Genomic DNA, 27,626 nt, shown 5'->3' on the forward strand with positions numbered 1-27,626 from the left:
TTACTGTATAGCTATACATTTCAGATACAGTATGCTCCAAATATTTTAAAGATTCATCCAAGGAGTCAGAAAATGAACTCTGTTGTTGACCAATAGTGATTCAAGCAACAACCGTTTAAATATAGATTTATTAATTTAGTTCATTTAACAAATGGATATTTGCTAGTTCAAGCTTCTCAAATGTTAAGATTCTTTGCCTTGAATACCTTGATCTTAATGGTGATTTTTTTCACAATTTTCTGGCATTTTATCCCATAGCTGCGTAAAGCATGGCCCGTGGGCCAATGATAGCCCTCAGAAACATTTAATGTGGTCGCTGAAGGTGGCATAGAATTCATGGATTTTCATACTTAGATAAGGCCAAAAGGGTACTCAGATACTGCATAAAACAATGTCCAAACTTGCTTTGGCTAAGAAGCATAACTTACACATCTGTTTGCGCTTAATGGAATAGTTGTTACATTTTGGAAAATATGCATATTGCCTTTCTGGTGGGAAAGAAAAAGATCATAGAAGATCTGTAGCTACCACTTATATCACTAATGCTTCAATCTTTTCATTTCACGCTCCCCCTGAAAGCGAAGAGGCACTTCACATTGTTCCCAATATTTGAATTTCCGTTCCATTGTCCAGTCTAATTAAACGATCACATGCAGACTGCATTTCGTCAACATCGATGTACAGACATAGTCAACATAAATTTCTCTCTTGTCTCTCTTCTCATGTCCCCTCCTGCTTTAGAGATCAGTTTCAGTTGAGTCTATGCTTGTGTTTCTCTTTTGGTAGTCAAATTCACAGAGTTGGGAAATGTCTTCAGGAAGGACTCTGCATTCCCATGATCAATATTAACAACACTGCATCTATTTGCATTGCAAGACGCAGCAGAATTTTGGTTGACATGAAGAAAAATCCCAATAAACCTTCAACTAATCCCAAAAACTTCAACAAGAGCTTTGTGATATTTTGCACAGACAACACAATACTGGGATGACTGATATACTGAAACCGAGCCCCGCAAGAGAGTGAATAAGCATATTTCCTTAGTTAGGTGACAAGACTGATATGACTTAACCCTTTGAAACCAGAGCAAACAGGTTTTATTTCTTTCAGAAAACATGGGGAGAAGGCAACAAGCAACTTCACAAGACAAAAAAAAACCCAGAAAAAAATAATCAAGAAAGTAATTTTATTTTATTATATTTTTTCTGAAAAATAATTAAAAAATATTAAATTAATATAATTTTAAATATGGTTTTCTGGATCTTTTTCTTATTTTCTTGGATAATTTTGCCAATCCCGTACATTTTACTCATTTCTTGCAATTTGTGGGACATGTCTTGTCAAGCTGGTTATTGCCTGTTTTCAAAAGAAATCAAATCAGTTTGCTCAGGTTTCAAAGGGTCAAATAGCTTGTGAAATGCATCTGAACGCAACACAAAAAAACAGAAAAAGATGACGATCCAGGTTTCAAAATAGTTCAGTACCTTTCTGTTAAATATGAACAGCATGTGGTTAGTTGAGCTAAGAATAAAGACGGGGAAAACAGCGAGCCCTACTCTGTCCACAGCTAACAAAATCCACCTAGGAGCATCTCTTAAGCTAATTAACACGCTCTTATTTCCTGGTGTTTCCAGTCTATCTGCTAAACTAAGCTGAGCAGTTGCTGGCCGACCTGGACAGATATCTATTCCTTCTCCTGTGTAACAAGTGACAGATGTCTGGTAACTTAAGCCTCTGTGTTGTTACTTGTGCCTCAGCAACAGTTGGATTCTCTCCATCTGCCTTCTTCTTCTTATTCCCGCTCATCTCCAGACTTCAGCAATCTCATCCCCTCTTTGAGGTCACAGGTGTCAGAGGTCGACAGAGAGGTCGCCGTTTAGCAGCCTGCGCTGCTGTGGCAGGTCTGAGGTCACTCATGGCATGTGATAGACACAAAGCCAGGTGACTTTGATGACTTTATTTGAGCACCAACTTTCATCTGTTAATCTTTCCTGGGGCTTAAACTCAATGCTGCTTTAGTTAAGGGTTTACGTGCATTTAAAGGAAAGCAACAGGAAAAATAAATGTCCTTCTTTAGTGGTCATTTTTGGTGTTGGTTCACTGTGTTTTAAAATGTTCCTGTGTTTACCTTTATTTTTTGGCTTTTCAGTTCATACGCAACATTTTCACAAATATAATATAACTCTTCATGTGCCATTTCTAGTATTTGTATGCCCATTAGCAGCAGTTCATAGACTGTATGTCGTGCGTTGTTTTGTTTTTTTGGAAAATTTTGTTATGGATGATAATAAATTAATAAATATTTTATTTTGTTTTGATATTTTTTGCATTATAATGTGTTTCTCAATGGCAGTCTTCCAGTGTTTTCTTCGTGTCCCTCTTGAAGAAATATGGGTCCAGAGGAGAAGTTCTCTCCTCTGTAAGCAGATGTACATCTCACTTTGCTTTCCCCGTCCCCTCGAACTCTTCACCTCCACACCAAAACAGTGACATAATGTTGAAACTGAAGAAAAAAACAATGGGGAAAAATGATATGAATAAATACATTTAAAAAATGGAAAAATAATGGAAAGAAATATAAAAAACAAAACAATATTCAGTGTTTGCGTTTTAATTTGCAATTAAGTGCTAAATTGTCCTTTATTAAATGCCAAATTTTATTTTAAATGCCAAATATCATTGTCACTGTTGTCACTGTATATTGCTACCTGTGTAAATTAACTCTTCGTAGTAGCTGCAGTACCACCTCCTCACCGTCAAGTGTCGCTACTGTTTTGGTGCCTTTCTGTCTGTTCGCTTCTTCTTTGCTGACATCACGGAAGTTTCATAACAACAGAGTTATGTGCACACTGTCATCAGGAGCTAATGCTATTTTCCATCTAAAACTTTAACTTTCAGCCTCACTGCAGCCAACACAATGGTCAACCTCGGTCTCACCAAAGTGGACGACGCGCTGGCAGCAAAACACCCGGTAGGTTTCTAGTTTTTTACCTTTTTCCCCCGTAATCTCTGCAGCCTGCTGGTCTGTGGAGGACACTGACAGTCAATGATGAGCTGCTGAACTCATTGTAACTTTAATAATGTACTGGAAGATTGCTAAGACATGTTTATACAGGCTAAATAATGTAATAAACACTGCTGTTGTTTGTCTTTATCACTCTGTCTTTCAGGGTTTACAGAGTTATGCTGCATGTCAGTCTCATGCCTTCATGAAGGGGACTGGGACATTTATACTCGGTGAGTTAGTCAGTTTTCCTCACTACAAAATGCACTTTTTAATATCACCGAATAATCAAACTTCAATAAATGATACATTATACAGTGGCTGATACATATTTGCACTTTTTTTTTTACATTTTCATTTTATAATCTTTTTTTTAGTGTTTCTAAATTACTCCCTGAAGTAATCTGTGAATTAATCCATGATTATATTTTATTGTGCAAAAGTCCCACATGTCTGTAGCTTAACATGAAGAAAGAAGACCAATGACACTACAGACAACAATATTGTTTACCACAAGAGGGAGCTGCATTCTGCCAGTGTTTCTGGTATCCAAAAAAAGGGGTGTTGGGCAGTCTCATGTGTTTTCAAAGATGGTTTACAATTAATGCAGATAATTAAATCTCATATTATTATAAAACTATTATAAAACAAAGTGCACCATGGGATGAAAGTGTGGTCTATTACAACAAAGACAATGAAAATGATAAACTTCTGACTGTAATCTGTGATTTCACATATTATACTTAAACAAATATTTATTTAGACAAAATTTACTGACACTGGAAAATGGACATTAAGCAATAAAAATGTTTGTTTTTTTATGTCGATGTTGCTGTTTACTGTTGCTGTTATGCATTCTTACAGTGATTGTTTTTGATAGACACTGTAATTTTGTTTTTTACTGAAATCTGAAACATGATTTTAAGAAAAAAGAAACAAAAATTTCTCCCCGAAAAACTCCTTGCAGGAGGTGTATACACACATCACATGCAGGTGCAAGGTTATTGGAAATAAAATCATTTATTTTGCGATCGGTTTATTTGTCAGGGAAAATGCAAAAAAAAACCAAAAACGTTCTAACAGGTTACAGTTGTATTGCATATGGGGTTTCTAGCCACGGCTGATTTGTGACCCCTGACCCTGGTTCAGCTGTTGTGCCTAAAAAGTGCCAAAGTTAAAACACATCATCATATTATGATTATGTTAAATTGACCACATAATACAAAGTGACACTCACATTTTTGTGATCATAGAAAAAGTTACAGTAATTACAATGACACTGAAAATGATGAAAAGAGTTAATACCTGAAGACTGACTTCAAACACAAAAAACAACGTTTTCATACTTGTTGAATCCTTGTGAGGTGAAAAAAGGAAAACAAAAACCTGTAGGGGCAAGAGGATGCTAGTTTTACAAAGAAATTGTTCTGAAAGAAAGATGAGTCTTATGACTACTTAATGAATCACAGAAAGTTTGAAAGTTCATCATGGCTGCTTTTAGATGTGCTGCTCAGATGTCTTCTGTGTTGTGTTACAGGTGCTGGTGGTTTATTTGCCATTCAGAAACTTCTTCAGAAGAGACTTCCTTATCCTCTTCAGTGGAACCTACTCATTTCAATAGGTGATAAATTAAAAAATAACTTCAGACACTCTAGTCACCTATACCTCCTTCCAGCTCACCCCTCTCTTCTCTTATTGTAGTTTTTCTCCGCTCTTTAACCTCACCCTTCTCTGTTTTCTCAGTGGGATCATCAGTGGGAAGTTATGCAGTGACTCGTTGGGAGACGCAGAAATGCTCAGACCTTTGGATGTTGCTGGAAACAGGCAAAGTCCCGGACAGATCGCCACCGCCAGGTGAGTACTCATCATCACTTCTGATTTATAATAATAAATTATGAAATGAGGATGTGTTAGTGGCAGCAACTGTTTTGTTAGTTTATCTTTTAATAGGAAAAGCACAGTATTTTATGGAAGCAAGTCCATATTTTTGTCCTGGCCTCAGTATTGTGAGCCTGCTCTGTTTCTCAGTCATGATGAACCAAATGAAGACAGTTTGCAGACTTTAATGCTGTATGTCTGTCTATCTGTTTGTCTTTCAGTTATTGAACCAGAGGTATCAAAGGGACCTCAGAAGACAAAATATGGTGACGTGATGGAATGAACAGAATTTAAAACGAACTTGTGTATCTACTGTATATAACTATGCATTTTCAAAAAAATGCACTCTGGTGGAGATGTTGGCATAAGCTGACAGAGCACTGGGTGTGAGGTAGTACTTACTATTCTCAACTGAATCCCAGTGTTCAGGTTTTTTTCCCCACCTTCATATTTGCACCACATACAGTAAATGAAGTGTCATTTTTTTTAATTTCAGAGTTGATGGGGCTTTTGCATTTCATAACAGCATTACTGTGTGGATAAACAGATGAGTTTCCCGAACCAGAGGTCAGGAATTACTTTGGGTTTTTAGGTGGAATCCCATGTTAAGCTTGTGATCCGGTATTATTATTTGGACGTGTTTGTTTGACATGCAACAGAATTAATGCAGCACTAGCAGATTCAGCCACTAGTTGTCACTGTACACCTTGTAAGGTTTGCAGAGCTGAATATTGTTCTCACTGGTGAGAAAACAAAATGTATTTTCAAGCATATATGACCTAAAGAACACATTGATAATTTCATAATTGTCATGTATTCCTTGGACTACCACAAGTGGAATGATTTATTCAACCTTTAAAAGAGATGAACATTTGTAGCTTTTTAATAAAATGCTCGGAGCAGCTGTGTTATCCACATGAAATAATTATTTTTTGCTGCTTTGAGCCACTGCATGTTCATTCATTTGTATTCAGTTCAGGGATGCTGTAATGAACCCTGCCGTGTCTCAGGATGACTTAATATTAATCCTCTTTGGATTTAAATCAATTTTGCATGTGTGGAAAAACAAATTGCACAAGGTTAGATGCTAATTCAGAATGATAGCACGATCAGGAGGTTATGAAGATGAAAGGATGGGACAGGAAGTGTTGACGCCATCTCAAATTGTCACTGGATTAGGGTGAAAGTATGAAATGTTCTGTGAGAATCTACCTCCATCCTGCAAATATCTGCCTTCTAATGATTGATTTTACTCATAAGTTTGCTTTTTGCAGATGTGAAAGCATCTTTGTCGTAGGATATTGTTTTATTATTCAAAAGAAAAAGGTTGTTAATAAAAAGTGGAATTGACACATGATTCACTGTGTATTTAGCTCTTGCTCCTATCAAGTTTGCATGCACTTATTGTTCATTTTTGGACAAAGTCAGTTGAAGTCAGTTGATAACAGACAGCCACATGTTCATGCTTTTAACAAACAGAAAGGGGAAAATAGACCAGTCAATGAGAACTGCCGCTCTCAGCCTGGACCAGGTGCAATGTCTTGTAGTGACATGTTATGATGCTTCACTGGAATTGCATGGAAGAAAGCTGAAAATATTGTTGTCAAGAACACCTTAACCAGGACCAAGTAATGACCAAGAACAGAGAAACTGAAGGGTTATGACATGCTCAAGAAAAACGTGAAATGTCCAAACCATAGGCACCCCTCAACCTGAACTGAGAGATCCACATTCCAATGAAAACACACACAGCAACATGAAGATTCCTCTTCATTCACCTCTTTCATTACTATACTGTATATGTATCTAACAGAGCACCATGACAAATATCTGGATATAATAAGCAATAGATTGCAGAGGGGAATTTTATGTGTGGGAATTTGTCTTTGTTTGCCATGAGCAAACGATTATAAACACTAAAGAGCTGAGATCTACTTATTCAACATGCCTTATTTGCACAGGCATGTTTTTGTGATATCCTCACAGTTGTGGTCTTGACTGGTCACACCAGCCAAATAGCCAAACCAGCCTGAGTCCTTTTTTGTCTGAGATGGAGAGAGGGACAAGTATAATATATTCAAGTTTGAGATGAGACTAAGATCTTCAAAAAGTAGTCTTGAACCAAGGTCGTTTCTACTACAACACCAAAAATAGCTGAACAGTGATTTTACATAATGATGCCAATATATAATATAATGATACGTGGGATATTAGAGATTTTTGCACTTTTATTCAAAATGTTAAAATGATAGATCTCAACACCATTGGCAACAACTGCAGATTTGAGTCAGAATAAAGAGTTATTGTCTGCAGTGTATATATATATATATATATATGAGTACTTTCCAAGGCAGGATCAGCTGCACATCCCCCCTGTGTCACATGTGAATCTGGGTATTGTGTGTGTGTATGGAACAGTGTGTAAACACATTTCAGTGTAGGCTGTTTGGATCAAGAATCATTCGGAGCTGGTGAAACAGAAAATAAAACAGAGACTCCAGTTTATTTGCATAGCTGAACTACTTTGTGCATTAAAGTGTTGGCGACATTAATTCTGCAAAGGCCATTGAAACAATAGAGTCTTTCAGGCTTTACCACCTTTACAGAATGGAGTGACTAAAGTCCAGGATTTTAATTCATGGAGAACAATCCAAAGAAAGTTCACTAATTCTAAAAGCTCAGAACACAAGCTCATATCAGCAGGAAACCCTTTAACAGTGTTTGTAGAAGAAAAACGTGTCTGCCCAGTGAAGGCAATCTGAATCAGGGAAGATAAGATTTTAATGTTCTTTTTTTTCCCTCTCCATCTTTGTGCAGACCGAATCCTCCCCCACTCTCGCTTCCCCTCGCTCTCGTCCTCCCACTGTAATTCAAATCTGATTTAACACATCCAAGATTTGAAGGTTTTGAATTCCCTCTCTGTGTCTATCTCCATCTAAAAGAGAAAAAAAAAACGGCTTCATGAATTGAATAAGCGCTCAAATCCCTTGTCACATGCACACTGATGCTGCTGAAGGAAAAGACTTTAGAGAGAGCAAACGGGAGATAATGAGGGAAAAGACTGAGTGTGAGTGTGTCAGGACTGACTGGCTAGTGGAGCTGAGGATCTGTACATGTCCAATAACTAAAACAAACAGTGCTATGGACCGACTTTTGGCACGCTTGGCGATCACTGGCATGGTTTCTAAAGTGTGTGTGAGTGTTTGGCAGTGGTGCATGTGCGTGACATGAGAGAGAGAGATGAGCAGAGCAGGAGTGAGCGCTCAGTTGTCTGACCCTGTGAGTCAAGTGATCACACTGAGCCGAGCTGCAACTGGACAGTCAGTGTTCTCCTCTTTCTTTCACTTTCTGTCTTCTTTTGGTTATATAACAGTCAAGCCTGAGATGCAAGTCCTAAAAAAAGACCCCAAACTAGCAAAAACTAAATTGTTGTCCCAGCCCCACAAACCACTACTAAATCTATACTCTGAAACATAATTATTGGGTATTTTAACGTCTGATCTATTTGGCTCTTCTCTCCAGCCCCGAGTCCTAATCAATTCCCACAAATTGATGTGTAAACAGGAACAACTGGTGTGTGATTGACTATCAGAGGGAAGAGGAGGGGCGGGGGGGGGCATGTGTTTGTTGTGAGGGGAGTTATTGACTGTGTGTCCTCTCTTTCTGCCTGTTCTCTCATGAAGGAAAATGTACAGTGTGTAAACAACAAGGAAAATGTTTGATTCAATACCTGGTCTGACAGGAAAAATAACTGAATAGCACACATGAGGTAGCTGTTGAATTACAAGGAGTCTTTTGTGACAGTCTATCTTCAGCATTAATCACTGCTAAAGGTTTTGCAGATGACGACAGAATGACATTTCATGTCCGGGCAGGTCAGGATAAACATGGGTCTGTGCAGGGACAGAGTTTCGCTCATGTGACTCATCCCTAAAGAAAGAGAACAAGTGTCCCTGAAGTGCCAGAAATGGTTGCGATGTGTTTGTGAAACTTGGATGCATGTTATGCGCAGGGATTGCGGAGCAGGGTGAAGGCAGCTTTTCAGTCTGACTGAGAGAAAACATTGATATACATCACATTATGTCATATCGAAGCTGATGCATGTTGAAAGGTTCCTTTGAGAAAGGAAGAAACACCACTAACATTTTATTTACATAAGATTATAAACTGTCGTTGTTTTCAGTTGATTATAGCCTAACAGAAGAAAAAATGCCCATCGATTTACAGTGATATAACAATATATGGCATTATAAAATGTACTGTTTAATCCTGATTTTACAGTAAAAAGTTCATAAAATCAATATCAAATTACTATTGTAGCATGTTATGTCAAATTACCAAGTTACTGTGATAAAGAAGTATGCTGTGGTAGACTTACTGTATTTAATTGTTATTTTACGGTCAAAGTTCATCAAATTATCATCAAACTACTCTGATATATAGATATATAGGCTATATCCAATTATCGAATTACTGTGATCAGTATTCGCTGCTGCCACAATATTACTGTATTGTGATTTTACAATAAAAAGTGAATCAAATTACTGTGATACTGTAGTAGGCTTTGTGGAATTCCCAAGTTATTGTAATATAACAGTGTGCTGTGGTAGAATTACTGTGCTAAACTGTGATTTTGCTGTAAAATCTGGAGCAAATAACTGTAATGTATCTTAAAGGGGAACACCATGTAAGTTAAGAATTACAATATATTATTTCTATGGTCTAAAGTTCAATAATTATTTATAAACATGAGCTACTCTCTCAATGCCAGAAATGTCAAGTTTGTCAAAAACACACTTTATTTTAAAATAACCATGATTTCCAGCACAGAGTTCTTATTTTGAAGTGCCATTTCTGTTTATTCTTGCAATATGTTTTATTCCTTTGTATTCTAAGCTAAAGTGGTGTTTACGTTTTGTGAAATAAATTTGAGTATGTGGTAATTTATTCTGTGTGGACCTTGAACTAATGACTAAGAAGAAATCTGGACCCCATGACTGGAGTTGGGAACCACAGACCTATGCCATTGTCCTCATTTGATTGTCTACGGAGCAGCTCCAGTTTCAATACTTGATGACATCCCTTTACCACTATAGTTTTTGGATTTAGAAAGAGATTTTTATGTTTACTGTTAGTTTTGGACTGTCTTATACCACAGAGATAAATGTATAACTTTGGAAAATGTGCGTAGATCCCCTTTAAATCATTTGATGAAAAATAATGATACGTTTTGTGACATAATCAACAATCAGCGAGGGTACACTATTTACTTATTAAAATGACATATTTAATTCCATTCAAACTTTAAGTTGATTTAATTATGTGAAACAAAGGGACTCTGTTCCCCACTGAGACTGTGTGTGGGGCTGTAAGGTGATAGTTTACCCAGCTCTTTCTGATTATATGGAGGGGAATAATATCCAGGCTTTATGAATAACGTCTCTGCATTAGTAATAACAAAGCACAACTCAAACTGGAGCCTACCTCAGGCATGCGCCAATCAGCGCTGAGCTCGTGCGCACCGCGGCCAATGGCTGCTCCCGGGACCCTCGCGCACAGCCGTTTGAAGGGCGGTCCTCGCTAGAAAAAGGAAAGTATGGATCACACAGCAGAGGAGTTTCGCGTCGGGAAGGTAGACGGCAAAAACGGCACAAAATAGGAAATATTTTATGTCAAAAGGCGTTATTAGGATATGTATGTCTCTGTTTAACATTTATTTTCTTATTCTGTATGTCCGGCTGTGTTTACATTAAGTTGGCCAACTTGTTAGTGTTGGTTTTTGATTGATTAATCGGCAGAGATTATCAGAAACATTCATGGCTTTGATAGCGACCGATCAGGGCTGCAAACTGAACGGGACGTCGGCGATTTACAGCAGAGTTGGTCCAAGAAAAGAGGCGTTTCAGGGCAAAACACAAAGCTTTAAAACTGCCAAAATGCAGCCCAAAGAGACGGAGTATTCAACAGATGGCCTGCCCAAAGCCTTTCTGCACAGCCTGAGGACCCTGTTTGACATTTTGGATGATGGTGGACGCGGCTACGTCCACATCTCGGAGATTGAGAGCCGCTGGCAGGGGGCAGACACCCAGGACCTGCCCGGAGGGGTGCTGGGCTGCCTCCGGAGGGTCACGCCACCGCATGGCTGCCTCACCTTTGAGCGGTTCGTGGCGGGGCTGCGGTACTCCATGCTCAACCCGGAGCACAGCGCTCACTTCAAGGCCCAGGCTGCCGTACACCCGCAGCAGGCACCGAAGCAGCCCCAGAAACCCGCCCCGCTGTCCACATGCAGTGTCGGGACCCGGGTGGAGAACAAGGTCCGTCCGCTGGGACCGAGCAACGTAACAAATACCCAGCCTCACCGGGCATCCTCGCTACAAAGCCGGGCCAGGCCAGAGGAGGGAGCCGGGTACCCCGCGTGTGGACCGGTGCGGTACAGCGCGGGTTTCGAGAGGTCCGGGCGGAGTTTGGAGCGGAATGCTGCCTCTCCGGGGGGCGGGTGCTACCGGGCCGACCCGGGCCATGCCACCAAACCGACACAGCCTCAGCAGAGCCGGGTCAGGTCCATTGAGTCGCTCGCTCTGGAGTCACCGCAACTCCAAAGACCAGGTGAGTGGTAGCATGAAAGCCACTGGTCAATAGTTATAAATGGTTTCTGTGCCAGCGTAAGAAATGAATTGGGGATAGTTCACTGAGTGCATGATTATTGTCTATTTTGACAGTGGAAGAATGATTCAAATCATTTACTCAAGTATATTTACCGTACAAATACTCTGTTACAAGTAAAAGTCCCGTACCGACAATTTCACGACACTAAAAGTAAGTATATTCAGGGAATAGTAATTGAAGTATTCAAAGTAAAATAACCTAGTGCAAGAAACGCTAATATTTCAAAATTGTTTAAAAACAATAGAAAAAAAAAAAGAAAATGTTAAAAATGAAATATAAAAACAAAAAAACCCATCAAAATTATACATAAAAACACCTCAAAACTCAAAAATTTATATATATATATATATATATATATATATATATATATATATATATATATATATATATATATATATATATATATATTAAAAAAAATAATAAAATTTTAAACTGCAAAGTAACTGCAGCTGTCAGATATGTAGTGAGGTAAAAAGTTCAATATTACACTCTGAAATTCAGGTAAGTAAAGTTTAAATCGACATGAAAAGATCACTGCTTTTTGATAAGTTAAAACACTTCCAGTCAAAATCTATAACAACATGCGCTAAAATATAATACCTCATCTCATCTGCCTATAAACAGCACAAGCAAGATGCAGTCATTTATCTGCACCTCACTACTCCCCCACGTCCCTTTTCTTGATTTACAATTCAACTAGGGCTGCAGTGATTGCTTTCTTATGTGTCTCTTTCAACGTTTCCCTCATAAAACATCAGATAAAGTGAAAAATGTTTATCCCAAATTCCGTAATCCTATGTTGGGGTCTTTAAATTGCTTGTTTTGTCTGACCAACAGTCGAAAAGTTCAGTGTATTCAATTTAACATAAAACATAACATTCAAGAAGCTGAAACCAGCAATTGTTGTAGGGCTGCATAAGTAATCAAAATATTATCAAATAGCGCCACGGCCAAGTGCGATATCCAAATTGCAGGAGCTGCAATTGTTTTTGAAAAAGGTAAAATAGATCACAACATGCCATTAGAAATGAAGCATTGTGTTGTTACAGAGATGTCACAGTCAATAAGTCATGTTCCAGATTGAAGGGAATGCACCAACAAAAATCACATCATCATGTTGTTGTTTTTTTTTTTCAGTTAAAATAAATTGCAAAAATTAACATTCTGCATCATATCGCAATCGCAATAAAAGCACCTCAAAAACTCATCTGGACACCAAATGTGCATGAGGGTGGGTTAGAAGTAGTTCTACAGCATCCCTGAATACCCATCAGAACAGAACACACTCGAGACTAAATTCTCATGAGCAAGCCATTTGATTGCATGCATAACTGAGTTGATATGTCCACTGTAGTCTTGCCAGCTTCGATCTCATATTCTAATTTAATTGGATGCAGTGATCCATGTAGTACACACAAGTGCACAGTCTCTGCAGAGTCCATGCATTTGCATGCAAGTATTTGTCATCCAGAGGGAGCCTTACAAAGGTAGAAATGGACCCCTTAAAGGGGAGTCTTAACCTGAATCTCAGTTGAGCTTGACAACAGTTATTGTTGGGTTTGGACAACATGTCTCAGGTATCAGTATTATGTCACAACTTAAACAGGCCTGGTTTAAGGGCCTCTGCTGCAGCAATGGGTGGCTAGTTGACTAATTGCTGTTGTTAACCCCAGGTCAGGTCAGAGGTCGTGTCAGAAATTCCTGCAGAAATGTATCTGTCTTGAGGGTTTTGCCTCATGGAGGGAGCACAGTCATCCCCGCCAAGGCCCCTCTGACTGGTGATGGTCAGTTGCATGAATGTTCATTTGCTCAGTTTTTCCCTGGCGAGCTGGATGTAGGTTGGAGGAGTTGCTGCAGAGAAATTCCCAGTTTGCTGGCTCATTATCTTGTTCATACATACAGGCTCTCGCTCTCATACAAACTCACTTTTGTTCCTCCTTCTCTCACAATCATATGAGAGTTATTTCACATGCTCACTCTTTCTGGATCTCTTTCACGCACACATTCGTACACACGCACACACACACACACTTAACTGGAGTCTGTCTGAGTTTGCCTGATCTCTGTACACCCAGGCCTGTCTGGAGCTATAAGAGTGACACTCTCTCTGTCGAGCCCTCTGGGCTTTCACCACTTGCATTACACCAGTGCAGCATTTTCTTCAGATAGATAGATGGGTAGAATTAAATCAAATGAAAGGAATTCTTACAAGTGCTGTCCCGATCAGGTTTTTTTTTTTTAAGTCATTTTATATAGAGTATCTACTAATACCGAGTCCAAGTCCAATATTTTTATTTTCTTAGATAATACAGCTGCACACTTTAAGAAGGTTTAAGTTATTTAAAACAATACTTGTATCCAAGCTGTTTGATGTTTTTTTTAATGTATTAGCCTTTGATTATTACTTATTAATTTTACAAAATGAAGTAAAAAATTACGTCCCTTTAATTTTGTTGGCCTCCTCACTTTCTCGAGGGAATGTCTCTGTCCCTTTACGAGTTGTTACTGCGGTGCAGCCTGTGTCTGAGTTATCTGAATGGTCTGTAGTCTGTTTATTTTCGTCATCTTCACATCTTTAAGGTGGGTTACGCTTCATTAATTAATAAGCCATGTTGGCTTTTTGCTCTTGGAGTTCACACAATTGCAGTGGTGAGTGGTGAGTGAGGTTGTCACAGCTGTCTCCTCGGAGCAGGGCGGAAAAACACTGCGAAAGGCAAAACGTGAGACTCTCTTACTGAGCTGAAATGAAACGAGGGCTCAATGTAAATAAACAGCCTCATGCTGCGTTTTTGTTTATGGTGTGTGGTTTTTCACAGCAGCAGCTCCTGGTTTTATATTCAGCGAAAGGAGAGACAGACAGCTTAGTGAAGCAGAGGTGACCAACGGTGTGCTCCGCATGGCTCTGCATGAAAGTAAAAACAGCAAAGGACTGAATGCTCTGTATGCTAAATATTTTGATTCTGATCAGTCAAAAAATGCCTTTATCAGCCCCTGATCCGATGTTCGAGGTCAGATCAGGACATCGCTGGTAAAACTTGAGCCGGCACTTCAATCCCAACACATCTGGGATGAATAGCCCAATCGCAGTTGCTCTTGTGGCTAAATGGGAGCAAAGAGCAAATCCCTGCAGCCACTTTCCAAAATCTTTTCAAGATTTTGCAGAGGCTGTTATAGCAGCATAATAATACCCATAGTTTTGGAATGAGATAGTGTATCCAAAACTCACATATGTGTGTGTAATAGTCTGTCCACTTACTTTGTCAGGGTGTTCGCTAGCAGACCAGCAGTGTCCGCGCTGCTGTAATCTCTCTCATGCAGCCAAACCCTGTTGGATTAGGCCAGATTACATCAGACAGGCCAGGGTCTGCTGAATCACAGCAGTGGTGAAATCCTCCCCAACACCCTGGACATCACCACAAAGTCACTCTCACTCTCCTGAAATTTCTCATGGTTTTGGTAAAGCAGCAGTGATGCTCACTTAAATTAAAATATTAAATAATGATAAAATATATCAGTTAATTTGTGGGGAATATTGTGGAAAAACTGCCACTGAGCTGCTTTGCCAAATTTACTCACTCAGTTCAAGGGGTTTGAAGTTCGGCCTCCACTTGATCAGTCTTTCAGCTGTGATAGGAAATCCTCAGAAACCCACAGAACACACACGCACACTGAAAACACACACGCACACAAAGGAGCAGAGGTTGATTGAGAGTTGAAGGGGAAATGGGCCTTGAAATATTTTTATGTTGTTGTTGGAATAACTGAGTTGAGTTTCAAAGTTCATATTGTGCTTGGAAACAGCAGCTGAAAAACAATCTCAGCATAAAGTCTATTTAGTAGCCCCTTTGGACATTTCAATCATATCACGTGATCTTTCTTGGCAGATGAGGCTTGCTCAGTGTTCGTAAAATGTAAATGTTTTCTATTTTTTTTCAAAGCACAAAATAAGTTAAGTGTTAAAGTTAGTTTAACTTGTAAATGGACATAAGTCTGATTCCCATTCTTTCACTTTCTCATAATAAACATCTCAACATTTTGGGAAGCACTGCCAATAATCACATTATAATTTACTAATCACTGATCTGTCTATAACTTCCTTCAGGTTGCTTAAATTCAGAGAGGTTGTCCTGTGTAGTTGAGATTCCTTAGATGTTCTCTCTGTAGTGTGCGTTGAAGCTCAGATACTTCACATATTTTCGTCTGCTTGACTGAACTCCTCCTCCATCAAGTAATCAAACAAGGGGCCGTGATTGAGTTCAGTGTCCAAACACATTTGCAGAGTGCGGCTCCCTCCTGTGGTATGCACTTGCAACTTAAATGTATTATCAGGTCAAAGTCAGGTCTGTGGTCGTCTTCTTCATTAATGTCTATTGACAGGTATAGAAAATTTATTCACTCATAATTTTATCTCTCATTTGCTAGATCAGGGACTGATTCAGAATGCAAAATGATTTTTTTTCAATAATCCAATACAATGTATTTATTCTAATTTGAAACTAATAAATGTCTGTTGCCGACTGACTTTGAACACTTGCTATCAAAGCACATTGTTTTAGAGTCAGAACTCACCTGGATTACGTACCTTGAACACAAACTTTGCACATCAAAGATAATGCAAACTGAGTGTTTCCCTATGCATAAGGAAAAAGACATATTTCCATATATTATGTGATGTAATTATTGTGTGTGGCATGCACATGTCATAGGATGCATACTTTTAAAACACTCTTCAAGACTTTTTGTAATACTAATGTATGTAGTATTCATTATTTTGGTCAGTATTAACAGTGTTTAAAAAAGGCATGTGAAAAGGAGTAAATAACAATTAAGCATTAAACTAAATGGAAAAATCTAAACAAAGTTTCAAAATAATTTGTACACAATGAAAATTATACCTCAGTTTTTATACATTTTAATGTTTTTGCAGCTGTTAAAGTTTTACAATTTCATCAAATGCATGTTGTATTCAGCAACAAATATTTGAATGTTTTTAATCGCTTAAATTATTATAGCAGAGGTTTCAAAGTGTACAAAGTGTGTTTTTTTTTCCCTCATTGCTATACTTAGTGCAGTTATGTTTAACATGCAGCCAGCAAAACTGCAGTGATTACAGAGTGCATACCAGACTAGAGTGTTGAAATTGATTATAATTTGTTTTCCATTTGTTTAGGTGTTGTGAAATCTGGTTTACCAAGATCTCAGAGTGAATCAGCAACAGGATTTACTGGCGTCTCCAGGCGACACGGGCGGAGTCGGGAGGAGCAGAGGCGGCATACAATATCCAACGGAGTGGATTATGGAATGGTTGGTACACACACCCACACACACACTAGATCAGTCTCTACAAAGCACACCTTTAAAGGGGCCACGCCTGGGCCATTGACTTACTCGTGTTTCAGCTAGATACACTTCTGTCTGTCAGTGCCGTACATGCATACAGTTTTTCATTAATGACTCCTTTAACTGCAAATCAGGTTATAGGTCGACATTACTGATGCATGAGTCTGCCGTGGATCCATACAGTTTTAGTTTTGGAAAAGTATCATTTTATTTGAAACCCTCTGGTTTCAAAAAATCCACAGTCCCTGCAAACTTGACTTAACCAGCATGTAAATATCATAGGTCTGTTGTAATAAGCTGGTGAAGTTTAAACTTTGATGATAATAATACGTAAATATGTCACGTTTGGTTCACATTACAGCACAAACTAATTCCACCAGAATACAGTAACAATCACTGGGTTCTGTTACTATACCTTTTGAGATCACTTTTTCTTTCCACTGTTTTAAGTCAGTCTTCAGGTAAATAAGTGGGTTGTTCAAGTTTTGGGAGTATTTTTGACATTTCTAGTAGGTCAGCTATCATAGAAATGGTATCAGTTAGTTGACCCACAGAAAGTTCATTAGAAACAATTAATAACAAAAAATGCCGCAAAGATGTTCATCCTCTAAATTTTGAGGATTTGCTGCTTTTCTTTGTCTTATATGATGGCAAATTCAATATTTTTGGCTATTTGACGGGCAAAACACGCAACACGCAATTTAAATTTGTCAACCTCAGCTCTATGAAATTATGATTAACATTTTTCACTACTTTTTAGACTTCTTGAAAATTATTAATTTTATTTATTTGCAACTCGGTGAGGATGTTTTCTCGCCAGTTAAACTTGTGTCAACACCGTCACGTGACCATCACACCAGACATTTTACAAGAAAAAATTTAAGTTGATGCTTTTCAATATCTGTAGAGTGCTGCAGTAAGTTTCTACAAATGCAAACCAGACGTTTCATATTGCTGCAGCTTCTCATGAAAAGCATTTAGCAGGTAAAACACAAGTTGTTGTGGCAGCTGTGGCGACAGCGGCAGTATGGAGCAGGCACTTTCAGTTTATAACTGTAACATCCTTCATCCAACTAAATAGCCTATTGATTACAAAAAAAGTAAAACAACATTGTAGATGTTGGGCAAGTAATGTTATGGTGTATGCCGGAGTACTGTGTAACACTGGTAACAACAAGGAATGCATGATACTGGATTTTCTGCTGATATTCGATACGCCGCTATATTTAACAATCTATTGGCCAATAAACGATACCAATATCAATATAGATATATCCTCTTTTTTCCCCTACCATATTTTAGTGATCATCAAGTCTTTTTTGTATTGAAGTTAACATGATATGCATAGCTACTGTTATCATGATGGCCCACCAACAGATGGAGATGTGAAATGTGATGCTTTTTATCGTTTGTAATATATATTAATTGTGGAAAATAACAAAAAGCATGTTGGTTGATTCCAGCTGTTCATTTCAAAGCAGATATTGACCAATACTGATTTGGTGTCGATATTATCAGCATGTTGGCCGATGTTGATAGTTCATTTTAAAGCCAATACCAGCCGATACCGATGTCATGCTGATATTATCGTACATCCCTATTAACAACGACCTAAACCAATTACAGCCCTGTTTCAGTAACTTCACACCAGTTGTTAAAACTGACAAAATGTAACACTTAAAAGGGTGTGACATTGCTCAGTCAGTAACTAGGTGGAAAGTTTTAAACTTGACTCATTGTTCTTTGGCGTTTATCATCATTTTAGTTGTGTTGAGTTGGGTACTTGGGACAGAACAGGGATTGATATGTCAGGAAAATGTTTTATTTACACAGAAAAGTCAACAGTAGAAGCATGAATATTCCAAGGAAATGTGAAGGAAAAAAGGTTGCCTATTAGGGGCTCTTCTCCATTTCACTCCCTATTGGCCCCTTCATTCCCCTCCCTCTGCCCGCTGCCTCCCCCTACTCTGCCCCTCCCACCCTGCAGTCAGGAGCTCATGCCTCCCTTCACTCTCCGTCTCTCCCCCTGCCTCACCATTTCTCTCTAGCTCACCTCCTCTCCCTCTTTCTCTCCCCGTTTGTGTCGCTGTCTCCGTTTCTTTCTCCCCTTGGCCTCTGTGTCTGGAGAGGCTGACTGACCGACTCCCCTCCTTCTCCCTCCCTCCCTGCCCCTCTCCTCCTCCCCCTTCCCTCCGGCCCTCCCACCCAGGCCGACTTGGCCCACTGCTGCCCTGATGGTAGTGAGCCGGGTCGGGCCCAGGGGCCTGGTTGAAGTAGAGGACTCGCTCGGCCGGCCCGGCCCAGCCTGGACAGCTGTGTTGGCTGCTTACACTGCCGTCTTCATCCCCCTCAGCAGTAGCCTGTACAGCAGCAAGGCTCTGCATTTTTTCCTCTGGGTGAGTAGGACAAGAGGGATGTAGAAGGAGAGGGAGAGATGGTTGTAGAGGAGGATCATCAGGTTGATTTGATATCGAAATGTGGCAGTTGAGACTAATTGTAGAACACTTTTTGCTCCTTTGTTGGCTCTAACCTTTTGTTATATTGTCAAACTAAGAATTTAAAATATTGCTGAGAAAAGTAGTTGATTAATTGGTTTAGTAGATTGAAAGAACTTAATGCATTAAATGTTTATCAAGCAAAAATGACAACTATTTGCTAGTTACAGTTTCTCAAATGTAGGGATTTACTTTTTCCCCCTATTTTATATTATTGTAAGTTGCATATCTACAGTTTTTTGGCAAAGCTACTATGTGAGGAACTTGATTGGCATTTTTCAGTGTTTTCTAACATTTTATAACCTCAATTGATTAATCTGATCTGTAATAAATAAAGCTTTTCCTCGTTTAGGGACTTGCTTTTGTTGTGCTGTAATATTATAGAGTTTCAGGTTATACATAGGGCTGAAGTGAGTCAGTTAGTTGACTGAAAGAATGTAATTTTAACTGATCTCTTTCTTGTAAATGTGAGAAATTGCTGCTTTTGTCTCTTAAATATAAAGCCAAATGAAATATCTTTGGGTTTGATACTGTTGGTTTGACAGAACAAGCATTTTCAAGACATAATCTTGGATCCTGGAAATATATGAGATGATTTCCCCTGAAGACAGTCTTCATGGTTGTCTGCATTAATTTAAGACTTCCAGGATATTGTTTTATGGCATTTGCCTTTATTTTCTGGCATTTTGTAAACTAAAGCATTATTTAACTAATCAGAAAAATAGTGGGCATAACATAAATCTGTGTAAATAGTTGTTACTTGCAGAAGTAATCTGTCCTTTTTTCAGGGATTTTTAGCTGCTGTTCGTATTGTAGAGCTTCAAGGTTCAGACCACGCTGTTTCGTGGTGCTTTGTAGATGAACGTTGAAAGCCTGTTATGTTCTTCTTTGTGTTTTCAGCTTGTGCCATGGGTGTCATGTTATTGTATGTGCGTTGTTGTATGTGTGTATTCATGTCAGCTCATTCAGCCAGCACACACATGCACAGATTTTTCCACAACCTTTCAGCCATTTTCTGCTCCGCTCCCTCTCTGTGTGTATTTTCTCTCTCTTTTTCGAAACGTTGGGTTTTCCTGCACATTCATGCAGCCTGACACCGGGTCGTGCTTCATTCTAGACACGGACCCTACCCCTCAGACCCCCTCCTCTTCCCCTAAACCCTCCCTTCCTCTCGCCCTTCTGTGTGTACTTTTGCCTCAGGCTCTGGGATGTTAAACAGGGTTTGATATAAAACTCTTAAATCCCTTTTCCTGTTGTAGTTAACTTTTGCAACATGCAACCCTGTGAGCAGTGGTGGAAGAAGTATTCGTATTCTTTACTTAAGTAATAGTACTAACACCACACTGTAAACATACTCTGTTACAAGTAAAAGCCCTGCTTTGAAAATGTTATCTTATAAAGTAAGCAAGTATATTCAAGAAAAAGTACCCAAAATACCCAGTAAATGTAAAAACTCAAAATTATTTAAAAACAATAGAAAAAATATATTATAAACACGTCTAAAACACAAAATTATAAAAAAGAGAAAAAAAATGAAAAAAAGACTCAAATGTTTATCAAAATCATTAGCAATGACTTTTATGTCAATCAATTGATTGTGCTTGTATAAACTGTTTGGAGATTTAATTTATGACCTTTTTTTTTTTTTTGCGAAACTCTTTATCTGTAAAGTAAATGAAGCTGTCAGGGAAATTCAGAGAAGTAAAAAGGTCAATATTTCCCTCTGAAATGTTGTTGATTTAAAGTTTAAAGTGACATGAAAAGAAAATACTGTTAAGTTAAGTACTGTTAAGTACAGTACTTGAGCACAGTACTCCACCACTGCCTGTGAGTGTTTGAAACGGCACCGATGAGCGATGATCACAGGAATGTACTGAGCAGGGGACGCAGGGATGGACCGATGGGTGGATAGAAAGATGACACACCAGGTGGCTGAATGCCAGCAATGAGGCCTGGACTGTGGCAGTGTGCTGCATGGACAGCCTGGTCAGCACAACTAACTCAATGCAGCCTTGCTGGGGTGCGCACACACACACACACACACACACACACACACACACACACACACACACACACACACAAAAATCGCTCTTTCTCTTTCACATACACACACTGGGGTGGCCATAGTTGAAGTGCTGTTTACCCCATTCTTAGGTTGCTGCGCTGTTGCCATGACGCTGGACTGATTGCTCCTCTAAACATTGTTCAGGACAGGAGAGAGTCCGGCACAATTGGTATGGCGCCATTGTCTCCGACAGCACAAAAGAGTTTGCTGCAGATGCCCTCGTGAAAAGATGGGAGTTTGTCTACCAAGCGGGCTCCTGGCAGCCAGAAATCAATGATTGCATTTAATCTTGGCAGCGATCTGAAAGCTGTCTCAGTGATGGCATTGGACATATGAAAATGTCGTGTCTCTATGTGAGATCTGCACACAAAGTGACTCCAGGCGAGTTTGCTTTTTTCTGTTCTTAATCATGTGTTTTCTCTCTCCCCTTCTTCCCCTTTCTGTCCCCCTTCTTTTCACGCTGAAACAACATCCCCTTCCTTTTTAACTTTCAACTCACACAGTTGAAGCAAATGAAAGAGCTGGAGCAGGAGAAGGACTCCCTGCTGGCGGGCCTGGAAGTGGTGGAGCGGGCCCGAGACTGGTACCAGGGCCAAATCCATAATGTCACAGAGAGACAGCGGCAGGTCGGCCAGAGCTCCCACTGCACGGTCCGTTCAGACACTGCTTTAAAACGGTTTTAAGTACTGGAGATGCAACCTGTTGAATTTTCTATTGTTTTTAACCCTTTGAAACCTGAAACATTATTTTTCTTATGCTGCATTCAGACACATGTGTGTAGACCTTTGAAACCTGAGCAAGTTGAATTGATTTCTTTAAAAAAGAGAAGAATGGCTAAAAAGGCAATGAACGGCTTGGAAAGAGATTTCCCAAAAATGCAAAATTAGGGAAAGGTGACGAGAAAATGACCCGGAAATTATTTTAAAAAAAGGGAGAGAAAAAGAGAGAGAGAAATATATTAGAAGATAATGATTAAAAAGGGGAGAATGTTTAGAAAAGTAATTTCTGCTTATTATTATAATTATTATAATAGTTCTGAACTATGTTATCTGTATTTATTTATTATTATTATTTTTATTTTTGGGGTTGTGTACACTTTTTCTGTTTGTGCTGAATTTCAGATAATTTTCCTGTAACTCAGAATTTGCAACTTCTTCCTGTGTTGCTCAGAATTCAAAGGGTTAATTGATATAGATAACCCGACAAAAATAGAAAAAACCCTTGTTACTTAATTTAAACAAGCACAACCTAGTGTTTATTTGTCTTGTTGCATTTTTTGTCGCGTAACTTTTTCCTTGTTATTTGCTATTTTAATACCATTTAACAAATCTTTCCTGTGGTTTGTTAAGTCGCCATTCCTCCTTTTCATGACAATTTTTTGATCTTTCAACACTTTGCCGAATTTTATACTAATAGTCTTTTTATGTTCTCTCCTCTCAGGATTTCTTCACAGAAGCCAATCAGAGTCGCATGAATGTTCTAATACCCAAATTGCAGGAAGTCAACCGCTGCCTTAATGACCTTATTTCCTGCTCTGGGATGGTGAGTATTTGCTGCCCTGCTGACTTTTGCATTTTTATGTGATTATAGTAAAACTTACAGATTGAGATTAGTCAAGTGTTTCTTATTGCCTCGCAATAGAAATTTAATACAAATATAAATTATCATATGGATAGACAAATGCATATGGAAGTTTTTATAGATGTTTTGACACTTGGTCGCTATTAGGACCCACGCTGTGATTCACTGCAGCTCAAATTAATTTAGGGAGAGTGCAACCGCATCAGATACATTTCTGCTCCACTCCAGCTTAGTTTTACTAAAAGACCATCTAACGAGTTGGATGGTCAGTTTTTCCAGAGGTGTACTTTAAAAAAAAGAAAGAGCTTTTAATCCTTTTTTTGACAGCAAAAACATGCATTAGCATTATCACAGTTAACCACGGTGTTTAATGCACTGCACTAACAAAGCTAGCAGCTAGTGTTACAATTAGCTTCAGCCTCACATCCAAATATGGCGCTGGGGCCAAAAAATTGGTAATCGGGACAGTCTCATAATTTATAATGATCATGATCAATCATGATAAAGCCTCTGGGGGCAACGGCCAATACTTTGGGACATCCAGTGTCGACTGCAGATATTCGGATCAAGGCTCCTCTTCGGTGCGGTGCTCATTTTGTTAACAGTTTAATTAGCAACTTCAGAAAAGTCCAGACAACATTTCAGCTAAACTTTTTAAATCGATATCGGCATATGAATGCAGATATATATAAGGAAAAAAGAAAATAAAAAGCCAAATCATCACCAGATGATGGCCAGTCGGTTCTGAGAGTGCACTTTCAGTTGTCTGCCTCTCTTGCTCTCAACACAGACTGTTAACTGCAGGCAACCAACGCAACAACAGAAAACCAGAACGCCTCTGATACCAAAATCCTGTACTGTTTCAACATACAATCCTGTATCTTTTTATAGAGAATAGATCATGGTAAACATTATACCTGTTAAACATCAGTGTGTTGACAGCGTCACTATGAGTGGGTAGTAATATAATGTAGTAATGCTGATGTTTACACAGTAGGTTGGCTGTAGACAATGTAAAAATGCTGACAGTGCTTTGCCATGAACAAAACAACAAAGCTTTTTTTTTTGTGAATTTTATGTGACTCAAAGCTGAAAGCAGTAAATATTCAGTTTCAAAATATGCTTCAGAGAAATCTTGAACTTAAAACAGACAAAACTATAGATTAGCTGTGTCTACCAGACATTTAAATGATGAGACCTTCCTTTTAACATTGATTCCCCTTTCTTTTTTTTTCTCTCAGCAGTCATTTCCTTCCAGCGCTGCTCAGACAGCAGCTAACCCCCCGCCTCCGGGTCCTGCTCCCTCACAAGCCATCCAGAGACTGAAGGACCAGAACCGACTCCTCACACAGGTTCAACACAGTCCACACACAGCACATCCCAACAGACAGAAGTCATTAACAGTTAGCAGTCACTGTTTTTTTGTTTTCAGTATCTCACATTTATTGTATTTCTTCTTTTTAAGGAGGTGACAGAGAGGAGCGAGCGCATCGCCCAGCTGGAGCAGGAGAAGTCCGCCTTGATAAAACAGCTTTTTGAGGCTCGCGCTCGTAGCGCGCAGGACACCAGCACCATGGACTCCACCTTCATCTGAAAACAATTACACTCCACCCAACATTATCGCATGTTAGCACCACGTTTCAGCTGGGAACCATCATGACGCCGGTCTGGTGCAAAACTTTTATAAGCTGACTGTTGTTTACCCACACATGTAGCAGTGATGCACCTTTTTAGCCATGAGACGCCAACACCCTCCACTGCAGCATGTGACCACTCCACCCCGAAACATGCACTACCTAGATGTGAAAAACCTGACCCCGAATGACTTGACCCTAGAGTTGTTTACTTGCTGCCTTTTTACGTTTCCTGCATAAACACTCCAACTAAGCTGAACAGACTGGGACACGATAAAGAAACCAGTCAGGTCTCATGAGATCGCAACATTTCTTGCAGAATCACAGCATCTGCAAGATCTCCTCTCCCAAAAGACTGTTTTCACTTCTGCTACTCGTCTGCACAGGCAACATAAAGAAACATGAACTCTAACTCAGTGGGGGGAGGATTTCTGTTGGAATAAAATGCCATATTCTTACAGTTTGATACGAAAACAAAAAATAAGCTGCATCTGCTTGCTGTGACCTATCAATTACATTTTTGTTAGTTTGGTACTTTGAGAGAAATGATAATAAGAAACACTTTTCCCTTGTCTTTCAGTATTTCCTTCCTTTTAATGTAACTATGTTTACTTGACGTTGGTTTTCTGGGTTTTAGGGTGTTTTATTTCAAACACAGGAATTACTGAGAAGAACTGTTTTTATATCACAGTAGCATGTTACATGTTAAGACCTTTTATGAATTTGAGATGTTTTTTTTTTTAAGTTTGGGGGGAAGAAAAGAGATGGGAGGACAGCCTACAAGCCATTGAGATGTAGGGGCGGAGACAGACGAGAGAAGTTTGGAAGTTTGCACGTAGAAGAGAGCTGAGGAGGACAAACATGGCAGACGGTGAATGTGATGGAGCTCCTTGGTTTGGAGATAACGAAAAGAAAATCACTTTGGCTATCTAGTGCTACATGCCCTGTATGTCTTGACAGTGGATTCTTTTCATCGGTCATATTTTCAGCTCCAAAATATTTATCTTCTGAAGAGATTTCTGTTTGAGACCTGGAGATTAAACGTTAGCACAAATGTAAAAACCCTTGTTAAGTCCCTCTTTAGCAGGATCAGCCTGGAAGCGGTTGGCTTTAGGACTAAAACTGTATAAACATTCAGCCATCCACAAAGTTTACAAGAGAAATATTTAGTTAGTGGGTGGTGGTAGAATAAAAAAAAACATGTAGTTTTGTAATGGATCTGTATGGTACTGCTGGGATATCTGCACATAACATATTGATGTCTGTTTCCCACTTGTTTGATTGTATGTTTCTTGCTGCTCAAACTACATTCTGTGTGAGTGAAACTCTTTTCCTTCAGCTTTCTATCAAGAGTACTCATACTCAGATAAAAATGTAAAATAAATACGACCAAACAACGTTGACTTTGGTGCTGTGATTCCTTGCAAATTTTATAATAGGGATGTTTCCAACTACTAATTTCCCTGATATTTAAATGGAAGTTTAAACTTAGACCGGTCATCTAATTTTCAGATTACAGTCAAAATTCAGCTCAGTTTAGTTGATAAGGTTCAACATTATTCAGAAAAAAAATATTGCATTATGAGTCATTGTTAATAACATTTTTAATTGAACACATTCAATTTTAAATGCTGCTCAAATGTATGGCACTTTTACATGCGTTAAATCAACATTGCACATTATTCTACAAAACATGACAGCAACTCATTAAATAAATTCAAAATCCTGCCAAACTGCACGGGTCTTACAAGATGTCGTCTTTGTCCCAAAATCCACTTTTTGATAACAGTTTTAACCAGCTAGTATTTTTGGTGTTGCCTAACAATGGAGGCAATTTTTATTGACTAGTAGGTCTTGGTACTACAAGTGTTGCTGGAGTTTTAACCTGTTTGTTTTTTTGTGATCTATGCAAAGCTGTCATACAAAAGTCTAAACATCTGTATTTAAGTGTAAAATGATCGATTTTGTATCCTTTTAAACCAAAGCAATGCTTGCATTTATTCCAACCTTGAGGCATTTTGGAAAAAAACAAACAACAAAAACAAAGATAAACTTATTCAGGACATTTCTTTTTTTGTACAGATTTTGTGGTAAATGATACATCAAATTCAAGCAAAAGATCCCTCGTTTCTGAAAAGTTTGTTATAAACTTAAGTGAGCAACTCTAACCACTTAGTTGTTTTACTTCTCTGCTTCCACATTGTGACGTGCATGTGAGGTTGTGTCAAGTATTTGCTGTCTGTGTCTCCCTTTGGATCTGAGAGCTGTTAAAAAGAAAAATGAACTCAATTCCCCATTAACACAGAATCTGATTTTCCAGGACGGTCTGTCCTGCTTAGTTCTGTTATGGTTTTCCCGTCTTGAATTATTAAGTTAATGTCCCTCGATAGTGAGAACGATCTGATGTAATTCATGCAGCACATTTCCACTTCAGGCTCAGATGTGATTAGCTCTGCTCAGTTTTTAATGAGGAGTTTAACTGTAAACCTGCACAGTGGGTGCAGTGAATCATAGAAAGTGACGCTGAAAACTGAGGACACTAATGCAGTCACAAATAACGTATATGTTTTTTTTTATAAATAATACACACGATAGCACATGATATAAAGTGATACAAAAAAAGACAAAAGACAGACAATGCAACACAAAAAGCACATCACTTAGAAAACACAATAAGACGTTGAATACAACAGTGCATCACATATATTATTTATCGTAAAGTTTGAATAAATAAACCTGTATTTCTTCTACATGCATGTTGGTTGTTAGCTTTTTCTGTCATGATCTGCCCTGATCTGCTCTTGAGGTCATGTTGTTTAATTCTGCTCTTCATGCTTAGTGTTATTTTGTCTTACTTAGTTACCAACATCTCTAATATCAGATCACTTCACTTGATGCCCTTGTGTTTTCCCGCCCATTTTGATTGTCTATCCCACCCTGATTAGTTTCACCTGTCCCTCACT

At 38.8% G+C, this 27,626-nt stretch overlaps 2 protein-coding genes across 3 annotated transcripts; both read left to right on the plus strand.

The window, feature by feature from the left end:
• The first annotated feature begins 2,805 nt into the window (after window positions 1–2,805).
• tmem141 (transmembrane protein 141) lies at window positions 2,806–6,232 on the plus strand. The gene is made up of 5 exons (XM_042509619.2): window positions 2,806–2,971; window positions 3,171–3,237; window positions 4,542–4,625; window positions 4,748–4,858; window positions 5,104–6,232. Exons 1-5 carry the CDS (start codon window positions 2,918–2,920, stop codon window positions 5,163–5,165), a joined length of 378 nt encoding a protein of 125 aa, XP_042365553.1. The 5' UTR covers window positions 2,806–2,917; the 3' UTR covers window positions 5,166–6,232.
• A 4,239-nt stretch (window positions 6,233–10,471) lies between these two features.
• Window positions 10,472–26,066, plus strand: sapcd2 (suppressor APC domain containing 2). 2 transcript variants are annotated; one of them, XM_042509980.2, is made up of 6 exons: window positions 10,472–11,488; window positions 16,719–16,852; window positions 21,952–22,098; window positions 22,889–22,990; window positions 24,271–24,381; window positions 24,495–26,066. In XM_042509980.2, exons 1-6 carry the CDS (start codon window positions 10,699–10,701, stop codon window positions 24,621–24,623), a joined length of 1,413 nt encoding a protein of 470 aa, XP_042365914.2. In that variant the 5' UTR covers window positions 10,472–10,698; the 3' UTR covers window positions 24,624–26,066. The 2 variants fall into 2 exon arrangements, with proteins under 2 accessions (XP_042365914.2, XP_042365915.2); XM_042509981.2 differs by having other exon boundaries at window positions 24,274–24,381.
• Window positions 26,067–27,626: the final 1,560 nt, after the last annotated feature.

This window comes from Plectropomus leopardus, chromosome 20, assembly GCF_026936395.1.
Source record: "Plectropomus leopardus strain MGB_pleo_1.0 chromosome 20, ASM2693639v1, whole genome shotgun sequence".
Taxonomy (NCBI): domain Eukaryota; kingdom Metazoa; phylum Chordata; class Actinopteri; order Perciformes; family Serranidae; genus Plectropomus; species Plectropomus leopardus.